General features: G+C 41.3%; 1 protein-coding gene across 1 annotated transcript in view; it reads left to right on the forward strand.

The window, feature by feature from the left end:
• Positions 1–16,873, forward strand: part of papss2b (3'-phosphoadenosine 5'-phosphosulfate synthase 2b) — a 60,288-nt gene extending 43,415 nt beyond the window's left edge. Inside the window, exons 7-12 of the mRNA XM_028795417.2 lie at positions 1,175–1,286; positions 1,617–1,822; positions 6,391–6,526; positions 6,851–7,119; positions 8,528–8,757; positions 15,540–16,873. Of these exons, the coding sequence (XP_028651250.1) occupies positions 1,175–1,286; positions 1,617–1,822; positions 6,391–6,526; positions 6,851–7,119; positions 8,528–8,757; positions 15,540–15,681 (1,095 nt within the window). The 3' untranslated portion in view covers positions 15,682–16,873. The remainder of the gene's footprint in view (positions 1–1,174; positions 1,287–1,616; positions 1,823–6,390; positions 6,527–6,850; positions 7,120–8,527; positions 8,758–15,539) is intronic.
• The last annotated feature ends 3,006 nt before the right edge of the window (positions 16,874–19,879 follow it).

Consider the following 19,879-nt stretch of genomic DNA (forward strand, 5'->3'; position numbering starts at 1 on the left):
CAGGTCATAGTTATGACACCATGCCCGTGTATAGCGAATAAATGAGCAGAGAGAGAGAGAGAGAGGTGAGCCGAGCCACCAGTGGTGAGGAGGCAGCAGGTCAGTGGCCCCGCAATAACAACAGCACTCCAGGGGTGGATTTGGTGTCCCCTCTAGGACTGATCAAGGGGAATCCTACAAATCCTGTAGACACTGAGGAGAGCATGTACAAGATTGTGGTCCAGCTCCAAGCGTCCAAGCAGACGCCAAAAAATGATGGTCAGGATGACAGCTGGAGAAATGAAACCGCTGCTGTCGACATCTCAGCCCGGCTTCAAGACCCACAGGGTTAGATGGGGAGATGGAGGGGGGAAAGATGTGCTGAGCTGGCTACTCACATTTTAACGTGTTTATTGTTGGTTTTGTGGTTTTATACTCAGATTGTTGTTTTTATTGTTTTATAGTAAGATTTTAACTTATGTATTGTTGGTTTTATGGTTTTATTCTTGGATTTTAATGTTATTTATTGTTAGTTTTATTTCCACAAATGCACTGATTTGATCAAGGATCACTTATTTACTTATATATTTATTCAAACTGCACTGCACTTTTGAACGCTTTGTTCCAATAAACTGCACAATACACTGTTTGCACCATCTTTTGCTCTGTGTGTGTGTGTGTGTGTGTGTGTACATGACTATTGATAACAGCGACCATCTGTTAAGAGTGGACATCCAGTGATCGCCCACCTGGAAGTACAATGCATATAGTGCAGCTGTGAAGAGTAAGGAGCCTGAGTGTTTTGGACCCTGCAAACAGAACAGAGATTTGTCTTTAGGCTGTCTTGTGTTTTACTTGCCACAAAAGAGATTGTAGCTGAAGTCACTGCATCTTGAAAAGATTTGCATGGGAACCCGTCTCCATCAGGCATTCAGAAAAAAGGGCAGAGCTCCCAGTGTTTTTGAAATGTGAAACTGTGCTAGAAAATCATCATGGAGTCGTCGTCTAACTTGTCATCCCCAGCAAGTGAGGCAGTAAGATGGCAGGATGGCTCAGTGACTCCCCTGCGGTCTTCGCTAAGCTACTAGGACTGATGAGCTGAATGGTCTCTTGTTATCTGTAAAATGTTCTGCATTAGTCTCCAGCTCACTGGTTTAGTCACCTTCTCCTTTTGTCTTCTTCTGTTTCTCCCCAGATTGACCTGCAGTGGGTGCAGGTGTTGGCTGAAGGCTGGGCCACCCCACTGAAGGGCTTCATGAGAGAGAGGGAGTTCTTGCAAGTCCTGCACTTTGCCACTTTACTTGATGGTAAGTGTTTATTTTGTTCGTCATACTCAAGTTCCCCTGTCCATTTTTCCATTGCTTCCTCTCTTTGGCCATAGTGGGCATACTTGTTTTGTTGCCTGACATTGACATGTTTTGTCATCCTTCCCTTATTCCACTGTTTAGGCTTTATGGCAGACCATCTCTGACCAAAAAATCTAAAACTTTTATTCCTATGAGAAGGTGTCTTAAATCCTTTGTCTACAAGTATCCTTCTTTCTGGCTTTATCTCCTTGTTGCAGACTTCTTCTCCTTTTCATCCCTTATAAAATGAATTTAATGTGCATCTCATTATCTGAGCTCTTTGCTCCACAGGTGGCACTATCAACTTATCGGTCCCCATCGTTCTTCCGGTGTCCACTGACAAGAAAGAGAGTTTGGCTGGCCACAGTGCATTCGCGTTGATGTATCAAGGCCGCAGAGTGGCCATTCTTCGTGATCCAGAATTCTATGAACATCGGAAAGACGAACGTTGCGCCCGTCAGTGGGGTACCACTTGCGCTAAACACCCTTATGTGAAGGTAAGCCTCCATGTAACAAAAGTCGGTGAGTTTGCCAATCTCTCATTAGAGAGGTCTCCTTCAGAAGTGGCCCTAAATAGAATTCATTTTGAACGTACCCTTGATGGTGTTGCCCACCTGAATGCATTTGTACCCTCATTTTGTGAAATTGAAGACTAAAGACATTGGCCTGCCACTCTGTTATGCTGCTATGTCAAAACTGTCTCAACAAGCAGGAGCCATCATGTCAGGCAGACAGTGTGGCTGACTGCAAACCTACTTGCTGTGTTACCTTCACCTGTAAAAGGCGTGTGTGCCAGCCATGGTGCTGTACTTTACAGTACTGTTAGTGTACAGCCTTAGAACAAACTGAAACTAAACCATTGCTCAAATCGAGTGATAGTGATAACGATGTGAATTGGGCATCAGGCACTGACACATTCCGTGAAACTAATGTATGATCGAACCACCGTGATATGCCCGGTAGATATGGTCACTGTGGCGTGACAGTAGCCATGAGGCAAAAAAGGTAAAATGATTTACAACAGAGTGCAAGGACAAAAAAGATGTTAGCCTTGAGGTAACTGTCAATGTTTAAGTTGGGGAAATGTGGAAGTTATTAGCCTTGCACTGTGGGGCATGTCGATTGTGCAGGTCAGGCACTGACATTCTACCCTCTCATGTGCAAGCAACAGAAAAAATGTGCAAAGAACCACATTTCTACTGTTCCAGTTGTGACGTCAGGCTGTGCATTGATGACTGTTTCAAAACGTATCACAAGAAGGACGTGTGCTAAATCGGCAGTGGTACAGCTGCAGACCGGAGGCATATCTTCCCCACTCTAGTTATGCTAATGTCTTGGTATTTACATGTTTCTGTTACACATAATAACATTCTTCTGTTGTTGAAAAAAATTCAACATTTTTGATTTGTTTTTCTGGGGGTAAACATAATGTTAAGGAGGTTAAATCTTAAGGCCCTTACAGCGCTCAAGGCTTAACGTAAGCCTGCTATCATTGCATTAATGTATGTTGGTTTTAGCAGACAAATAACTGGTAGCTGGTTGCAAACTAATGTGTCTGTTTTTCTTACCTCTGAAGTTTAAATAAATTTATTCAAGGATAACTTGCAGCCCATTAACTTAGAATGCTGCTCCACTAATCTGACCACATCATTTTGGCTAAATTTTGATAAAATTAAGCAATTGCATTCAAAGCCCCTAAACATGATTTCCTAAATATCAGTAAGACACCCATAAACTCCCATTGAATATAACAGTCCTCCCTAGTTTTCCAGCATAATATTGTCTTTCAGAGGTTTTCAATATTTAGTATTTAATCGACTTGTATGAATGTTTAGTAAACACATGGATCCTATCCAATTTCTGATACCAAGTATGTTCCTTCTACATTGGAATGCACATAAATATGAATAAACAATGAAAACACATAATGAATGCATATGATACTTACAAGAACCTGTCAAAGTTGCTGTTGATTGTCACCTGACTTGCATAGAGCTGATCATCACATGGTCGTGGCTGTGGTGTATTAGGATAAGCCATGAGAAAGTACCATTTGCATAATATGACTCTCTTTATCATAACAGCAAGGAAGGATTAGGTCAAATAATTAGGATGGAATATTGATTGCCCATTGTGGCCACCAGGTGGTGCTCCAGCTCCCCAGACATCCAAAACAAAAGTAACGGATACAAGTGTAAAAGCCCAAAGAAAGTTTTATTGAAGGAAACTTATCAGTAAGTGTTTCCCACGCCACAAGTACAATAACCAAAGTAAGCACTCGTCTATACTGTCTTCTTCTTTCCCTCTGTCTTGGTCACTGCCTCCACTCCTCCTTTATCCTTACTGTGGCTCTTAGAACAGTAGCAGGCGGCTCTTTTTATGTCCCACCTGGAAGTACTTCCGGTGTTCTGAAACTGTAGTTCGGAAGCACTTCCGGGTGAGGTGAGAGTCCGACAAAGAAGGGTACCCAGTCCCCGCAGCACCCCCTGACTGCACCCACAGAATCCAACAGGTCTGAGCCGACAAACTCCAAGTCCCATGATGCCCTGTGGGAAACTGGTACTGCTGCACTCCAGGTGGGGTTGCCATTTAGGAGTCAGGGGGAGACAATGCCATGTACATGCCGTCTCCTCCTGTCCTTGCATCTCTAGGGCTTCCCAGCCAGGTAACAATGCTGGCCGTCCCTTGCACCATCCATTATCAAGATAAAGCCAAGGTGTGAAGGTCTATGATTTCCTAATTATCCCCATGGTTCCACTGAAAGCCTGAAAATAAACTTTAAAGACATGTCACGATGATATAAATCACTTGTTGGCCATTACTGAGTTTGTGAGAGAATATCATGGCAGTAGCAGAAAACTCCTCACAGATTGGATAGAGTGAGATGCTCAAGTGGAGGAGGACGTGTGCGTTTCTGAAATCAGGAGGACTTGACAAAATGGTGGAAATTAATAAATTGGTGCCCCTGAAGCATTAGTACTTGTCTACGCAGGACACCATTTCAATGATAATGTGCTGATTCCGTGATACTGTTAGTGTTCAGGTTGGGGACAGCATGAGGATAGTTGTTTCTTGTTCACAGTTCATATTTTTTGGAGGCATTTCCCGTGGCCTGTGAAAATAGGAAAGTGAAGTCATTGGTCAACAAGCGCATTATTACAATGGACCTGTGGCAGCGCTACAATGGGAGGTCTCAGGACTTCAGCTCCCAACAGTCAGTAGGAGTACACATTTTAAGGGTGTTGTCACTCAGCATGAAAGAATTGGAGCAGGGCTGGCGTACTCTTTCTCACACACAGCCTCCTAGTGTGCATGTGTCATGAAATGTGGCTATTCTGCATGCTGCTGCTCAGAAGTACAAGGTAGCATGGCTTTCGTTTGCAGGTTCCATATCTGCACATGAGTTTCATCTGCTTAATATGTGCGTATCCCACCTGATAGAACTCTGCCTGCCTAATTTATTGTATAATCTACAGCTCAGTTTGAGTGTTGAACTGATACTGGAGCACTTATGGGATCACCACAGGAGATTTCACCCACTGACTAAGGTGTATCCGTTGCCCATCCGTTATTGCATGCACTTATTCAAATTTAGTGTCACAGAGATCTGGAGCCTATTCCAACAGCCAGGAGTCAACTAGATGGAGAGCCAAAACATTACAGAGCAGACGAACACACACACGCTCTCACTCATTCTTACTGGGCCAATATAAAAAATCGACAAAACAATGTGCACATCTTCGAGACACGGAAGGCAACAGAATTAGTGGAGAAAAACCAGGCAGACAGGAGTAGAAGGTGCAAACTTCACTGAAGAAGATCCCTGGTCGAGATTTGATCCTAGGACTCAATGCTAAGAACTTAACCACCATGCAGGAATACAGATTGTTGTGAGGAGATCAATGTTCTTCTAAAGGGAAAATGGGCAAATTCATTCCTGGAGGGACGCAGTGGCTGCGGGTTTTTGTTCCAACCCAGTTGCTTAATTAGAAAACAATCGTTGCCAATAATTACATTTCATGGCTTGTTAGTGCTTTAACTCTGCTATGTCAAGTCATTCTCATATCCTAGATTTTTTTTTCCATTCTAAGGATATCATCCAAATACTTTGAAGTGTAAAACGGATGGGTAATTCTCAATCCTTCACTTTTTTCTCTTCTCTTCCCTTCCAAGTATTTAATTAAACCAAATAGTGCACGATAAATACACACAGGTGTAAAGGGTAACAAGCAAAATGGATAACTGGTGGTTTCTTTTGTCATTTGCATCTTATTGCTAATAAGGAGCAATTAAAAACCAAGAATGCAGCTGTTTAAGACTTAAATAAGCAATAAGGGTTCATAATCTTAATGAGGGAGATAACTAAAATGAAGCAGAAGTGTTTCTCAAGCAATAAGGGCTTCTTATTAAGCAATTGGGTTGGAACAAAAACCTGCAGCCACTGCGGCCCTCCAGGAATGAATTTGCCCACCCCTGCCCAAGTGTATTTTTATAATTTTTTTCGCAACACTACAATTGCCACTGTTTTAGTGTTGGAAGTTTCTAGAATGCTGTGTGGTGCCAGGCACGTGATGTACATTCTTCATCTCTCATTATTTCATGTCGACCACATTATAAACGATAAATGCACAGTTTGGAAAGCATTCAAATCTGAATAATAAAAGAATGACCTGGCAACATTCTAGTTAGTAATTCTTAGCTTTCAACATTTATCAAGTGTTCTTGAACTCAATCAGCCATCTGACTCGTAGTGCACCCATCCTGGCCACTCCAGTTTAACAATTTCGGTCCATCAAATCTTTTAGGAAAAAGTGTTGATCATCAGGACAATGCCTGTTACTTGCTAAACTAGAGATGTGGCAGAATGACTTATTTTTACATTAATATACTTTATTAGCAGAGTATTTGGGTGAGTGATGTAACCCTCTGGCCACTGAGATAGCCCGTGGTGTACAGTGACCTCTTCTCAATTCAGTGTATCACATCATGTAACTTAGACCGACATTCTTCAGGTATTTTATACGACCGTGTCGTTATTTCACCATGTTTTATTTCTCTTCTATAGATGGTGATGGAAGGAGGTGATTGGCTAGTTGGGGGTGACCTGGAAGTGCTGGAACGCATTCGATGGAACGACGGATTGGATCAATACCGCCTGACTCCTCTAGAACTTAAGCAAAAGTTCAAAGAAATGAAAGCTGGTAAGCGAGTGATCATCGGCCTGTTAATATGAAACTCTCCAGCAGTTTGGTTCCAAGGTGGCAGGATGACAGCATAACATTCCACCACAAAAGCATCCAGAACTGCAGAAAGATGATAGTTTTAACTGAGTAATCCATGGGCTTGGCCACTCTGCAATGCTCACTGGCCAAACAGATGGTTGTGTCACTTCAGCCGATTGGGTAACCTGAGATTCACTGAGTTCTGTCATCCCAGTCAATGGGAACACAATTATACAGCATAACATGATAACGCCATTCCCGCTCCTGCATTCATTTTTGTTCTTTTCCATTCTTGCTCCTCAGATGCCATTTTTGCATTCCAACTGCGTAACCCAGTCCACAATGGCCATGCCTTACTGATGCAGGACACTAAGAGACGCCTGCTGGAGCGGGGATACAAACGTCCGGTGTTGCTCCTTCACCCCTTGGGTGGCTGGACGAAAGATGATGATGTGCCTCTGGACTGGCGTATGAAGCAGCATGCTGCGGTCCTGGAGGAGGGAGTGTTGGATCCTTCTTCCACCATTGTGGCCATCTTTCCTTCCCCGATGATGTATGCTGGGCCCACTGAAGTAAGTACTGATGTGGTAATGAAAAACACTGTGAAACAACAGTGCAGAGTCCCGCTGGTTTGAATGTGCAGTGAAGTCAAACATTTCAGCATTTCAACACCAGTGGGTGGCGCCATTGAAACACATATGTCTGTGAATCTCGGTGCAGTGAGCCTAAGAGACGCCCCGTTATCATTATGGTATTTCTGACCATTAATATATAGTAGGTGTTTTATTTAACCCTTCCTAATGTTTTTAAAGGGCAAACTCATTTTGTTGTTTGTTTAATTTATTGTGCTAATTTTAAAATGATTATTTTGTATTTATGCATTGCCATTTAGACATCAAACAGATCATCCTGACGCACTGGTGACACAGCAGGGATAGTTTAAATTCACGGCCTTTGGATCTTGGCATTACCCCTTGGTGGAAAGACAAAATACTTCTTTGTAGTTCTTGGTAATTTAGTTTATTAAACAAGTTTCAGTATTTTCACTTTGGTTGCCATTTCAAGACTACACCTTTTTGGTTTTCCCCTTTAACTTAGCACTCGGTTTATTATTATTGTCCCTTTATTTTGTCCTTTCCCTGTCTGACTTGGTCTGGGGCCTCGATATTCATCTCCTTTGCGGCCCAGGGAGTCCTTTAGCTACACTGGTAGAGAAAGGCACTCCGAGTTTAAGAGCAAAGGAGAATGAGCTGCTGAGGGGGCCGCTACCCTGAGTGAATTCCTCTGCCGAGACTTGCCACAATATGGCCACCCGATCACAGACCGTGACCCTCAGTTGAGTTAAGTGGGTTGGAAATGTATGGATGGAACTGAAATTTGACACCTGCTCGAAGCTTTCTTTTTTGCCACATCTGAGACGCATCGAACTATGGATATGTAAAGTCGATCGGTCAGGATGTATTACCCCATACCTTACACAACACACCCTTGCCAGGCACTTTACAAAGCACACAAGAAGGTAGAAGAGCAAAATATTATGCTGAAATGCACGATAGTTCGGGTACCTGTTGTAAAAGTTACTTGATTTACATAGGAGGGAACAGACAGCAGAGTTCTGTAGATATAGCAGGGTCCGACATTAAAATAAACATGGGGGTTCTAAAAGGAAAAGGTGAAACTATGGGGCTACGGGGTGATTTGAACGCTAACACTGAGGAAGTGTCAGGGACAAAGGTGGAGAGGGCAGGCGTTGCAAGGCTACACAATCGAGTTATATCATCTCGTCCTCTCGCCCTTGTTTTAACCACAGCCTGCCAGGTGACTTCCCTCAAGATGGAAATACTCATGAAGTCGTTGCAGATTAAGGACTCTTTCCAGTGTAATACCATTTAAAATAAAAAAAAAGTTTTACGAACTGGAGGTTTCATTCATTTTGTCTGTGATGTCCATCTAAGGTGACTTCTGTGTTTTTATTCCTAGGTTCAGTGGCACTGTAGGGCACGAATGGTTGCTGGCGCCCAATTCTACATTGTGGGTCGTGACCCTGCAGGAATGCCTCACCCCGAGACCAAGAAAGATCTCTATGAACCAAGTCATGGAGGGAAGGTCCTCACGATGGCACCCGGACTAACTTCTGTGGAGATCATACCTTTTAGGGTGGCGGCTTATAACAAAATGAAGAAAGCCATGGACTTCTACAGTGAAGAGAGGTATGGAAGGCCTTGGCTAGGCACAGCAGAAGCCTTGACATGATTTCCAGTGAATGCTACCCAGGGGACTAAACGTCCAAAGACTACTAATCCATTGTGAAATCGCTACTTATGATGGTTTGAACTGGGAGGGGGTGGAGCCTATCCCTGCACCAATGAACACTTCAGCCCAGCAGACAGAGACATACAGAAAGCAAAGTCTTGTCTGCTCTATATACATTCATAAAGGGCTGAGGGCTCCACCGAGGTCTAGAGAACTACCAAATCTGCTCCAAAGCCCATGAATCAGAAGGCCAGTGAATGTTTGGGCCTGATCAGTTGCTTACTGATTACTGACACATAAATCCAGAAGCAGCTCAGGTGCCCTTCAAGCACTGAAGTGACCTGAGATGTGGTTTTCTAAAGAACAGACAAGAATACAAAAATCTTCTGAGCTCCTTCATTTACATGTACAAGCGGTAAGGAATGGAGTCTAATGTAACGTACTAAGTACAAGCACAGTCGTTACTTTAAAGATGGACGTGAGAGACGTACAGTGTCTTAGCTGTTGATGATGCTGCTTTGGTGCGTCCTGTGAAGACCCCCCATCTCGGATTTCACTCCCCTTTTGACTTCCCTCATGCTGTTGTCACATCAGCTTCTCTTCCTCAATTAAAAGTTTAAGCGCTAAAACATCCTATGCATTAGCGGAGATCAGTTCATTGTTTTATGTTATTTTAGAAAAGACAAATTATACACTTGAACAGTAACATCATTCTGTTTGCTTTGTGAGGTCAGTTGGTTGAAATCTTCTAGGCGGTGTTGTCGGATTTTGCAATTATCTGACCTTCAATCCGTTTGTAGCATCAAGTTTACAAAATCATGTCGAATCGAACCAAAATGATGTGACAGCCATGTTTCAGTCAGTGTATTAAAACTGATCAGCGCTCCTCTCCTGCAGAAATAGTATGAACCGAAGTAAAATGAAAGTGACCGTAATGATCGAATTCCACTTTTTGTGTTAAATGTGACAGATGTTTCATGAAAAGCATAAATTACACAAATTAAGTTAAATAAAAACTTCCATAATGATTACAGTTCAGCCCAATATGTGCCACATATTAAGTAAGTCATTAGAAATTTGCCAAATCAAACTAACACTAAAACACATTGTCACATTGCGGTTGGATTTTCAAAAGTTATTAATACCCCATGTACAGCAGGGTCTCGTACTTTGAACTTAATTCGTTTCAGGAGGCCGAGTGAACTCTGAATCGTTCGAACTCCAAATCAGTTTTCCCCAGAAGTAATGGAAGGTGAATTAATCCGTTCCCAAACCCTAAACAGTATCCATTTTGATGAACTTAAACAGCAAATACACAAAATTTAAAGTAAAATAATAACACCATTAAATACCCTAAATAATAAATTAAATCATGATAGCAAAGAAAAGCCAAGCAAAATGACACCTTTTATTGGCTAACTAAAAAGATTACAATATGCAAGCTATCGAGGCAACTCGGGCCCCTTCTTCAGGCAAAATGTAATCAATGTAATCAAGGCCATGTCACATCTAGCCTGAAGAAGGGGTCTGAGTTGCCCTGAAAGCTTGCATATTGTAATCTTTCTAGTTAGCCAATAAAAGGCGTCATTTTGCTTGGCTTTTCTCTACATTCATAATGGCTAACACGGTACAACACCCTAGTACATCATGATAGCAATAAATAGAACACATAAATACTAAATAATAAAATGAAAACTGCATTTACTGTACCTTAGTGAGGAGTGCTGACGTCCTGCGCATCTGGTGGAGACGAAGAGAAAGGTTACTGTTTGGAAGGGGAGTCACCATCCACAAAAATGGACGTGATAAGTTCCTTTTTCACCTCAATCATCGATAATACAACCTTCATGTTGGGCTTCATTGCTTCCACACTCTTCTTGGATGCCAATGTTAACAGATAGGGGTTAAATATCTCTGTGTATATATAAAGTCCAATGTCTGTCTCTCTGTATGTCTGTTCGCTTTTCACAAGAGAACTACTGAACTTATTTAGATTGTTTTTTTTTTTTTCTATAATTTTCTTGAACATTCCGGTTGATTTTGCAACTTCTCTCATCGCGCTAAGTATCGTAGTTTGCTTGCGGAACCAATTTATTTGTGTGAATCCGAGAGACATGCAGCAGGCCGAGGGGAGAGGAGGTGGGGACCACCTCACTCACGCACCAGCCTCGGGGCATGTACCTTACATCTGCTTAGCTAGCAAATGAGAGAACTACTTAACAGATTTAGATTGGGCCTTTTTCTAGAATTTGCTTGAACAGTCCGGTTGATTTTGGGACTTCTCTCATCACACTAAGAAACATAGTTTGCTTGCAGGAGCAAAATATTTGCGCTAATCCGAGACAGAGGCTGCGGGCCGAGGAGAGGAGGAAGAGTGACATCAGAAGTAGGGAGCTGGGCAGGGCCCTCCTCACTGTCCTGTTTCACTAATATGCAGGCAGAGCCGCAGGGGACGGCTAGTATAATATACTGTATATAGGCAATATATATTTAAAACCAAATACACCAAAAATAAAGCGAAAAAAGCACTGAAACCACACGAGCGTAATGCAAGATAAGCTTTCACTGCCAGAGCGAGAGACAACTTGGGCACACAACTGATGACATTCACTCTCGCTCTGTAAACGCCATCTGTTGCTGCATTTTCTTTCCCACTGCACTTGCAGTTCAGACGTAGAAGCATCGTTTGAACTTCTGATCAAATTTCTCTCGAATTTAGTGTTCAAACTCTGGAGTGTTCGAAGCTAGAATCGTTCAGAGTGCGAGTCACCACTGTATTACATAAACTGTTGAAATTAAGTCTAATCAAAAAAAAAATATTGTGTTTCATTCAGCTTATAAAAAATAATTCAAACTTCGTATTATATAATAGGATTTAGAGAAGACTGAATCAACATTAAAACCTCTATGACATTTTCATTTGAATTATTGAAAGTGCAAAGCAAAAATGATGAAATCAGGCCAAATCAAACCAAAATGAAAACCGAGGATGATCAAGTTACAGTCCGCATGTGTCGAGCACAACTTGTGTGGCTAAAATCAAATGGAGCCAAAATGAGAACATTGACAATTAAGGAAGATTCACTTTTGCATTTAATGTGAAGAATACTTCATTTACTGCGTGAATCGCATAAATCATTTCAAATCAAAGCAAAATGAAAACATTGACGGTAACCGTGCTACAGTTAGAATATTAAAACTGATTAGCACTCCATGTCAAGTGTAAGTGTCCTCATTGGGGAGAAAACGTGATTAAATTAAACTGAACCAAGATTTAAAAATCAGTATTGATCACAAGTTAATTTTGCATTAAATATGACAAATGCTTCATTTACAGCATACCTTGTATAAATTCAAATCAAATTAAAATTAAAAATGTCCAAGACATTTCAGTCTGCTGTCCACCTTAATAAACAGTTAAGTGTCTGTGTGTCCGTCTGGTTGCTGTGTCTCGGTCTTTCCAAAAGATGGCGCATCACCCGGGGGCGGGATTGCTAGGAAACTAATGAAGTTGCTGGGCCCCTAATTCCAGAGGGACCCCAGAAGTGACTTTAGTCCATCTTCAGGTGTTTAAAAAAAAAAAATATCATAATATTAATAATATAGTGTAATTCAATACAAATTAATAGTTAAAAATGAAAAGGTTATTAAAGTATCATGTAGGCTTGCCGTAAACAAAAAAATTAAATGAACAATTATAAATAATAATTATAAAAAATTTAAAACACGATTAACATTTAGGACAATAATTTTTTTTTTTAATTAAAATTATTTATCTTAGGCTTGCTGTAACTGAAAAATTAAACCACATTTCGTTGCTTGCATTCACTGCAAAATTTTTATTTCTCATAGGTGTCTAAAATAAAAGATTATAATGATTGTGGTCTTTTCTATGTGTTACTTCATCATTTGGTGATGCATCATGCTTGTGTGTGTGTGCGTGTGTGCTTATGCTTAGACTTCCATCCATCCATCCATTTTCCAACCCGCTGAATCCGAACACAGGGTCACGGGGGTCTGCTGGAGCCAATCCCAGCCAACACAGGGCACAAGGCAGGAAACAATCCTGGGCAGGGTGCCAACCCACCGTAGGACACACACAAACACAACAAGCACACATTAGGGCCAATTCAGATTCGCCAGTCCACCTAACCTGCATGTCTTTGGACAATGGGAGGAAACCGGAGCGCCTGGAGGAAACCCACACAGACACGGGGAGAACATGCAAACTCCACGCAGGGAGGACCCAGGAAGCGAACACAGGTCTCACAACTGCGAGGCAGCAGCGCTACCACTGTGCCACCGTGCCGCCATGCTTAGACTTACAAGAATCAAAGGCAATATATAGCAAAAATTACGTGGGGGGCTAAGTCAGTGTGAAGGGGGGGGGGGGTTATTGGTTGTAAAGATTTTATTTATTATGTACATGTTCTTCTTAAGTTTGCATATGCTGGGTTTATGTCCAAATGTCAGTTGATGGCATTCTCATTTGATAGCCAAGATTCGGCCAGCTCTCTGGCACTTTTAGTACTGGCCTTGAATTTTACTTGTACATTGTCCCAGTTAAATGTATGTCCTATTGATTTAGTAAGCGTGTAGATCAATGACCGTGAGTCCTTTCTTCTGACGGTGTTGCGATTCTTTTTGAAGTTTGTCCGATGTATATGCTGGGCAAAAATTCCATGGAATGCTATAAACTGTGTTTGGTGTTTCTGCTGTCGATTTCTTGTTTTTAGCATTAAAGAAGACCGTACGCAGATAGTTCGTGGGTTTGTGTGCTATTCTGACGCCTGACTTGGCCAGGATGCGCGCTGCACCTTCAGACACCTTGTGGTGATAAGGAAGTGAGAAGAACATGTTCATAATAAATAAAATCTTTACAACCAATAGCCCCCCCACCACCATGTAATTTTTGCTATATATTGCCTTTGATTCTTGTAAGTCTGAGCATTATCCTCTGATGATTTTTTTTAAAATATATAATATTTCCCTAATTTTTATCGCCCCCATAACTTGAAGTTATCATGTACAGGAAATTTGCCACACCAGTGACTTTGACATGCAAGATAATCCAGTAACAAATCTGAGATGTACTGGTTATATTTTTTTAAAACATTTGTCATGGAACAACCCCATTGAAGAAGGTAACACTGCTTACCCAGACCTCATTGCTAGTTGTGAAGGAGCTGCCATAACAGTTCAAGCTTCAGGATCCCAAAAAATATGGATCAAACATTTTTAGTAATAAAATGCAATGCATTTGTCACTACACTAGATGGCGCAATACAACCCTTTGCAGTAATGCATGTTGCTACTTCTTGCATTACAAAACCCATTTGTCTAGATCAGTGTTTCCCAACTGTTTTTTCAGTAGTTCCACACTTTTTTATAACAAAAATCATCCCAAGACACTCCAGTAATTTACTAACTACAAGCACATATTCAGTATATCTCATACACTTGCTCAACTGCACAAAGGGTGGGACTAGCGAAGAAGCCGATTTTAAAAAGTTCGAAAATCAGAGTTTGCAGACTTTGGTGGGATATCTGAGCTGCTTCGCCCCTTTGCCAGCCCCTCAGAGGCAACTCGTGTGCTCGCTATCCACCAGCCCTGTTAGGCTTGCTGATGACCACACACCAAGGACAGATGGACTGTAGCAGTCAGGAGACCCATCTGAAGTGCTCTAACATGGCAATCGCAGAACTGCTTTCATGTCACCTTCTCCTGGTAGACCTATCCTCCTCAGACAGGTCTAGACCACCAAAGGTCAGAAGGACTTTTCTGATTTATGCTCTGCATTGAGTACAAGCCAGATGTGAGGTGTAGACCATCCTAGCGTGTTTGTCTTGTCCCTCTCAGATGAAGAGCGAGGTGGGGAGCTCTCACGGTGCACCAACACTGCAATTGCTAACACTGAGGTGTTCGTTGATTACTTTGATTGTAACCCATCTTGGATGTGTAGTTAGGCTTGCTGATGACCACACACCAAGGACAGATGGATTGTAGCAGCTAGGAGACACATCTGAAGTGCTCTAACATGTCAATCGCAGAACTGCTTTCATGTCACCTTCTCCTGGTAGACCTATCCTCCTCAGACAGGTCTAGACCACCAAAGGTCAGAAGGACTTTTCTGATTTATGCTCTGCATTGAGTACAAGCCAGATGTGAGGTGTAGACCATCCTAGCGTGTTTGTCTTGTCCCTCGCAGATGAAGAGCGAGGTGGGGAGCTCTCACGGTGCACCAACACTGCAATTGCTAACACTGAGGTGTTCGTTGATTACTTTGATTGTAACCTATCTTGGATGTGTAACACAGCTAAACCGCCACATAAAGTATTAGAAATAAACACTACAAGGCCTGTCACATTTCAGACTGATTGTTAAGTTATTAACGCTCGGTGTATCTGAGCCAATAGTAAAACAGTGATCAAGACTAACGGCATATTCTCATCTGCTCCATATTTAGCATGAATCGTACAAAATAATCCAAATGATGCCAACACTGCCAATGAACACATACTTTTTGAATCATTCACGCAGCTAATTACAAATTCCGTATGCTCAACATATAAAAATCAATCAATAAAATGAATACAAACGGTTTTAAGTGAAAGTATGAAGTCTTCCAGTCAGACTTCTGCTTTTTTGCTGGCTTCCTTAAAGGCTTGCTGTGTTCTTCCTTGTTTTTATTTGTCTGTTCTGAGACTCACTGTGTGTCCTCTGCTCTCGTTTTTACAGGCACAGCGAATTTGACTTCATCTCTGGCACTCGCATGAGAAAGTTGGCTCGTGAAGGAGAAAATCCCCCCGAAGGCTTCATGGCACCAAAAGCGTGGAAAGTCCTAACCGAATACTATTCCTCCCTGGACAAGGAGAAATAAAAATGTGATGTGTGCATGTGAAAACGCTGGTGTTCCCAATGTACAACACTACCAATGTTTGGAAATTGTTTGCCTCTTTTTAATGTAAATCTTAGCCGTGGTATACATTCATAACTGCAGTAGTAGACCCGTGCATTTTTCCCTGCTATAGTGTGATCCCTTTATAATGACAAGTGATCCCAACCACTTGGAGCTCCAGCTCTTGACCAGTCGAGGGCGTCAACTGCACTTGCTGGTTCGGCCAAATCCCCCAACAGTTTATTCACCCAACTACTGAACAATTTCACATCTGTTGGTCTCTTTCTTAAAGGCTCAGGGGGCCAATCTGGATCCATTTGATTGAAGCTAAAGTTCTGCCTTACTTTAATGATTTTTGTGCTGCTATTTCCTGGGCTCACTCTGTTCCGACTCCAAAACAAGTTTTACTAACAAGCTACTGAGAAACTTATGAGATCAAATTGTTTGGGCTACCACATGAAGGCAGCAGAGGCAGAATTCAAAGTTAGCACATGCCGAATAAAAACCCCTCATTCTAGAATAATGCTGCAGGCTGTGGTGGTGCCTGTCACCTCAGGAGGATGGAAATAAAAATGTGCAGTGATGGGATATGTGGGGAGTCGGCAGAAGGATTTAAGGACAGGAGCGATGAGTGCAGGGTGCGTGCGCGTCTGTCCATTTATATTCACACTTACTGCAGTGACAGGACTGTCCAAGGACTCTAAAAAACATGAACTTCATTTCAGCTTTAGCACTGTTTTAAGTTTCATTTGCTGAAACTGAGGAATCCAATTATGCAAAAGGAAGGGAGTCCGCCTGGACCAGATGGCCTTCTCATCCATGGCTAATGCGAGTGGAAAAACAATTGACAATCAAATGCTTGAAATGACTTTGGGAACTTTTTATTTCACCTAAAAATAAAATTTATATAATAAAAAAAATATATAAACAATAATCAGCAAAACTCAATCGTATTTAGTAAGACCTAAAGGGATTTTATAATAATGTCTATTAATTATGAATTTTCTAGAATGACCAAATTCTGCCCAATAGTGGGCTACATTTACTGATCAGTGCCTTTATTGCTACAGTAGATGTTCCATCATGTGCCTTCTCTAATTCTGCTTTGTTTTACAAATTGTATCATAACTAGTTTTTATATATTTAAATAAAATATTTTATTAAATTATAACAACTCATCAGGTGTATTCTTTCAGTCTGAATATTGCTTCTTCGAAGACCCAGGCAATTATAAGCAAGCTACTTATACATGGTGCTCTCCCAATTCTTTAAGCCAATACAGTCACACTTGCCTCAAAGAGACCACACAGTGTCAATTACTTCCACACAAGGCCTTTGGGCTTAATGGTGCAGTGGCTGGTGCTGCCGCCTCAAAGAGTGGGGGTTCAAATATCACCCGGTCACTGTCGCTTTGGAGGGTGTTCTCCTACAACCCAAAAATGAAGATGCTAGGCTGACTGTGGACTCAAAATGGCACTGTGATGATCCACAGCTCACATCGGCCCTGTGACTCAATGTGGAGCATAAATCAGAACAGTCCTTCTGATGTTAGGACAGAAAACATAAGCGCAAATCATTTAGTTAAGCAATTGCTCAGTTTAATAAATGAGTCAAACCCATCGGAGTTGTCCTACTTACAAACAGATATTGATCTCTCTCTATATATATTATATATGCACACATACATACAGAGTCTACTGTATAGCTATCTCTCTTAACTCCATGCCATCTAATACATATTTAAATTTTACACAAGAAAGAGAAAGAACAAGCCAACATAACTGAAGGAAAACTTCAGCTGATTTAGTTAGCATAATGTCCTGCTGCCAAAGGTCAGGCTTAGTTTCAGAGTAGAGCCACTAGGGGGCAACAAAAGCAAACCAAGTGGGCCGACACAGCCAGCAGCTCATTTCTGCACTCCACTGCCTTTATACAAATTATAAAGAACAATAATAGGCCAAATAGTATAAAACATCACAACGCTGATATACAAAGTGGTCCACCGATTACTATGTAAAATCAACACCTTAACTCGTATTAAGACATTATCAGTGTACAGAATTACTAATAGTGTGAATAGAATTGGTGAGTTGAAATAAAAACTACAACTAGTGAGACAATGGATGCAGCTTATGCAATTTTTAATTGATCCCTTAAACAGCTGAAGCTGTTAAAATGCAACATAAAATGTACAAGTGTTCCATAAAATAAATGCAAACAGTAAAAAGGCAAATGTATTTACAGTATTGACCTTCCTAAGAAAAATACAAATTATACATTTCATTTTCAGAGCTAGAATCCAGTCCACCAATGCATAATAGTTTATAACCTATAAAGCCAATTAATTTTTTCTTTTTTGAACACATAGAATGAAAAAAGATGGAGCCCCCCCTGTAAAGCACAGCATTTATAGCATTTTAGAGCCTTAAATACATAAAAACCAACAAACAGTAACTGAATAATCAACTCACCTTGTGCGTCTGCATTAAACCCTGAAAACTGATTTCAGTATTTCTTTTTACATATTTTTTTTAATTAAACTGAACATTGTTCTGAGCCTGAAATTGGAAAACATCCTCCTTAATAACAGGATGAGTGTCTGTGTGTCCAGCTGGTTGTTATGTCTGTCATTCCAACAGATGGAGTCAACACAAACATATGTGGTAATAAAATGCATTGCAGTTGTCATTCCAACAGATGGCACAGTCACAAACATTAACAATGATTTTACAAATTCCAAATCAAATAACATATAACAGAGACAAATGCATTGTGGTGGTCATTGGAAAAGATATCACCAACATTAGCATGGATTTCATTAAAAGGCACATGACAGAGACTTATGCATTGCAGTTGTCATTCCAACAGATGCATGTTATTTATATAAATGTTTATGATGCGCCATCTGATGAAATGACAAATGCAATTAATTTTATAACTGCAAGAATTACAAAATATATTTCAACAGATGGTTCACTCCAAATGTTAACACCGAGGTCTACATTGGTTACTTGGATTTCAACTTAATCCATCTTTAATGGGTTGCACAGCTACTGCAATATAAAAATCATTGAAGTATTTCAAGTACTACGTGGACCCTGGCTGCCTCAACCATGTCATGTGAGAAGGGTGCGTGCTACTAGCCTCAAGATGTCCCAGACCATCATCTGTGTGTTTGGAGTTGCACTTATGAGGACATTCTGATCAGGAGACTGGAAATGTCACTCAAATGTGATTCTCTTTTTTTTTTGTGACCTGCTCTCCCTGTTGCAGGGTCTCTGGGGAGTCACGGCAGCATTGGGTCAAAAGCAGAAACCGTTTACAGACAGAATGTCAAGCTATCTCTGGGCAGCAAGTTACAATGGGCTATCAATCCATTCATGCAAGGTTGTGGAGGGCTGAATTCTACTTCAGAATCACTCATGTCAAGCAGCTTTATTTGCAACTGTGGGATGCTACAAAAAAAAAAAAAGTTGGTTAATAACTGTATGCGAGTTTGTTTGCACTTTTATCCTTGTGTCCACGTGGCTTTAACGCCACAATCCAGACATCTGATAAAGTGTAACTGGTGACACTAAACAGGCCCACCAGTTCTGTGCTGTGCTGCTGGGGAAAGAAGGGAGTCAAACTTTTCTGTTGCAGTGATAATCAAGATAAAAAAGGTTTATTGCTAGAATACCAAGGAAACACTGACTGGGTGTGTTCTAAATGAATGCAAAACTTTGTGGCACTAACCGCCAACCCCAGTGTGGCTCAACATACCTGCTGTAGGAAAGAGAAAGGTTTAGGCAGTAAAACAGGGTCCGGGTGAGGCCTCATGATGACACAAGCAGACGGACGGATGGATACAAATGATAAACCTCTTAACAGTTTAAGCCTGGTTTTCAAAGAGAAACAGCAGAGTCCAAATGTCTTTGGCCTCTGCTGGCTCTTAAAGCCATGTTTCTGTCCTTGATACAAGAACACAAAGCAAACCGAGAGACTCTGGAGGTGCCCTGGATCTTAAGAACTGCGCTAAGCAGCAGCACCTGCCATCACTTCATGCTGCCACTTCTTTGATACCCGACCAGAAAAGCTTAATGACGTCTCACATTGACTTCTGATTAACAAACATCACGGGGGATACAAGACAGATTTAAAGTCTATTTGACAAATCCAGAAGGGAGCACTGTAGAAATAC

This window comes from Erpetoichthys calabaricus, chromosome 2 (assembly GCF_900747795.2).
Source record: "Erpetoichthys calabaricus chromosome 2, fErpCal1.3, whole genome shotgun sequence".
NCBI lineage: Eukaryota > Metazoa > Chordata > Cladistia > Polypteriformes > Polypteridae > Erpetoichthys > Erpetoichthys calabaricus.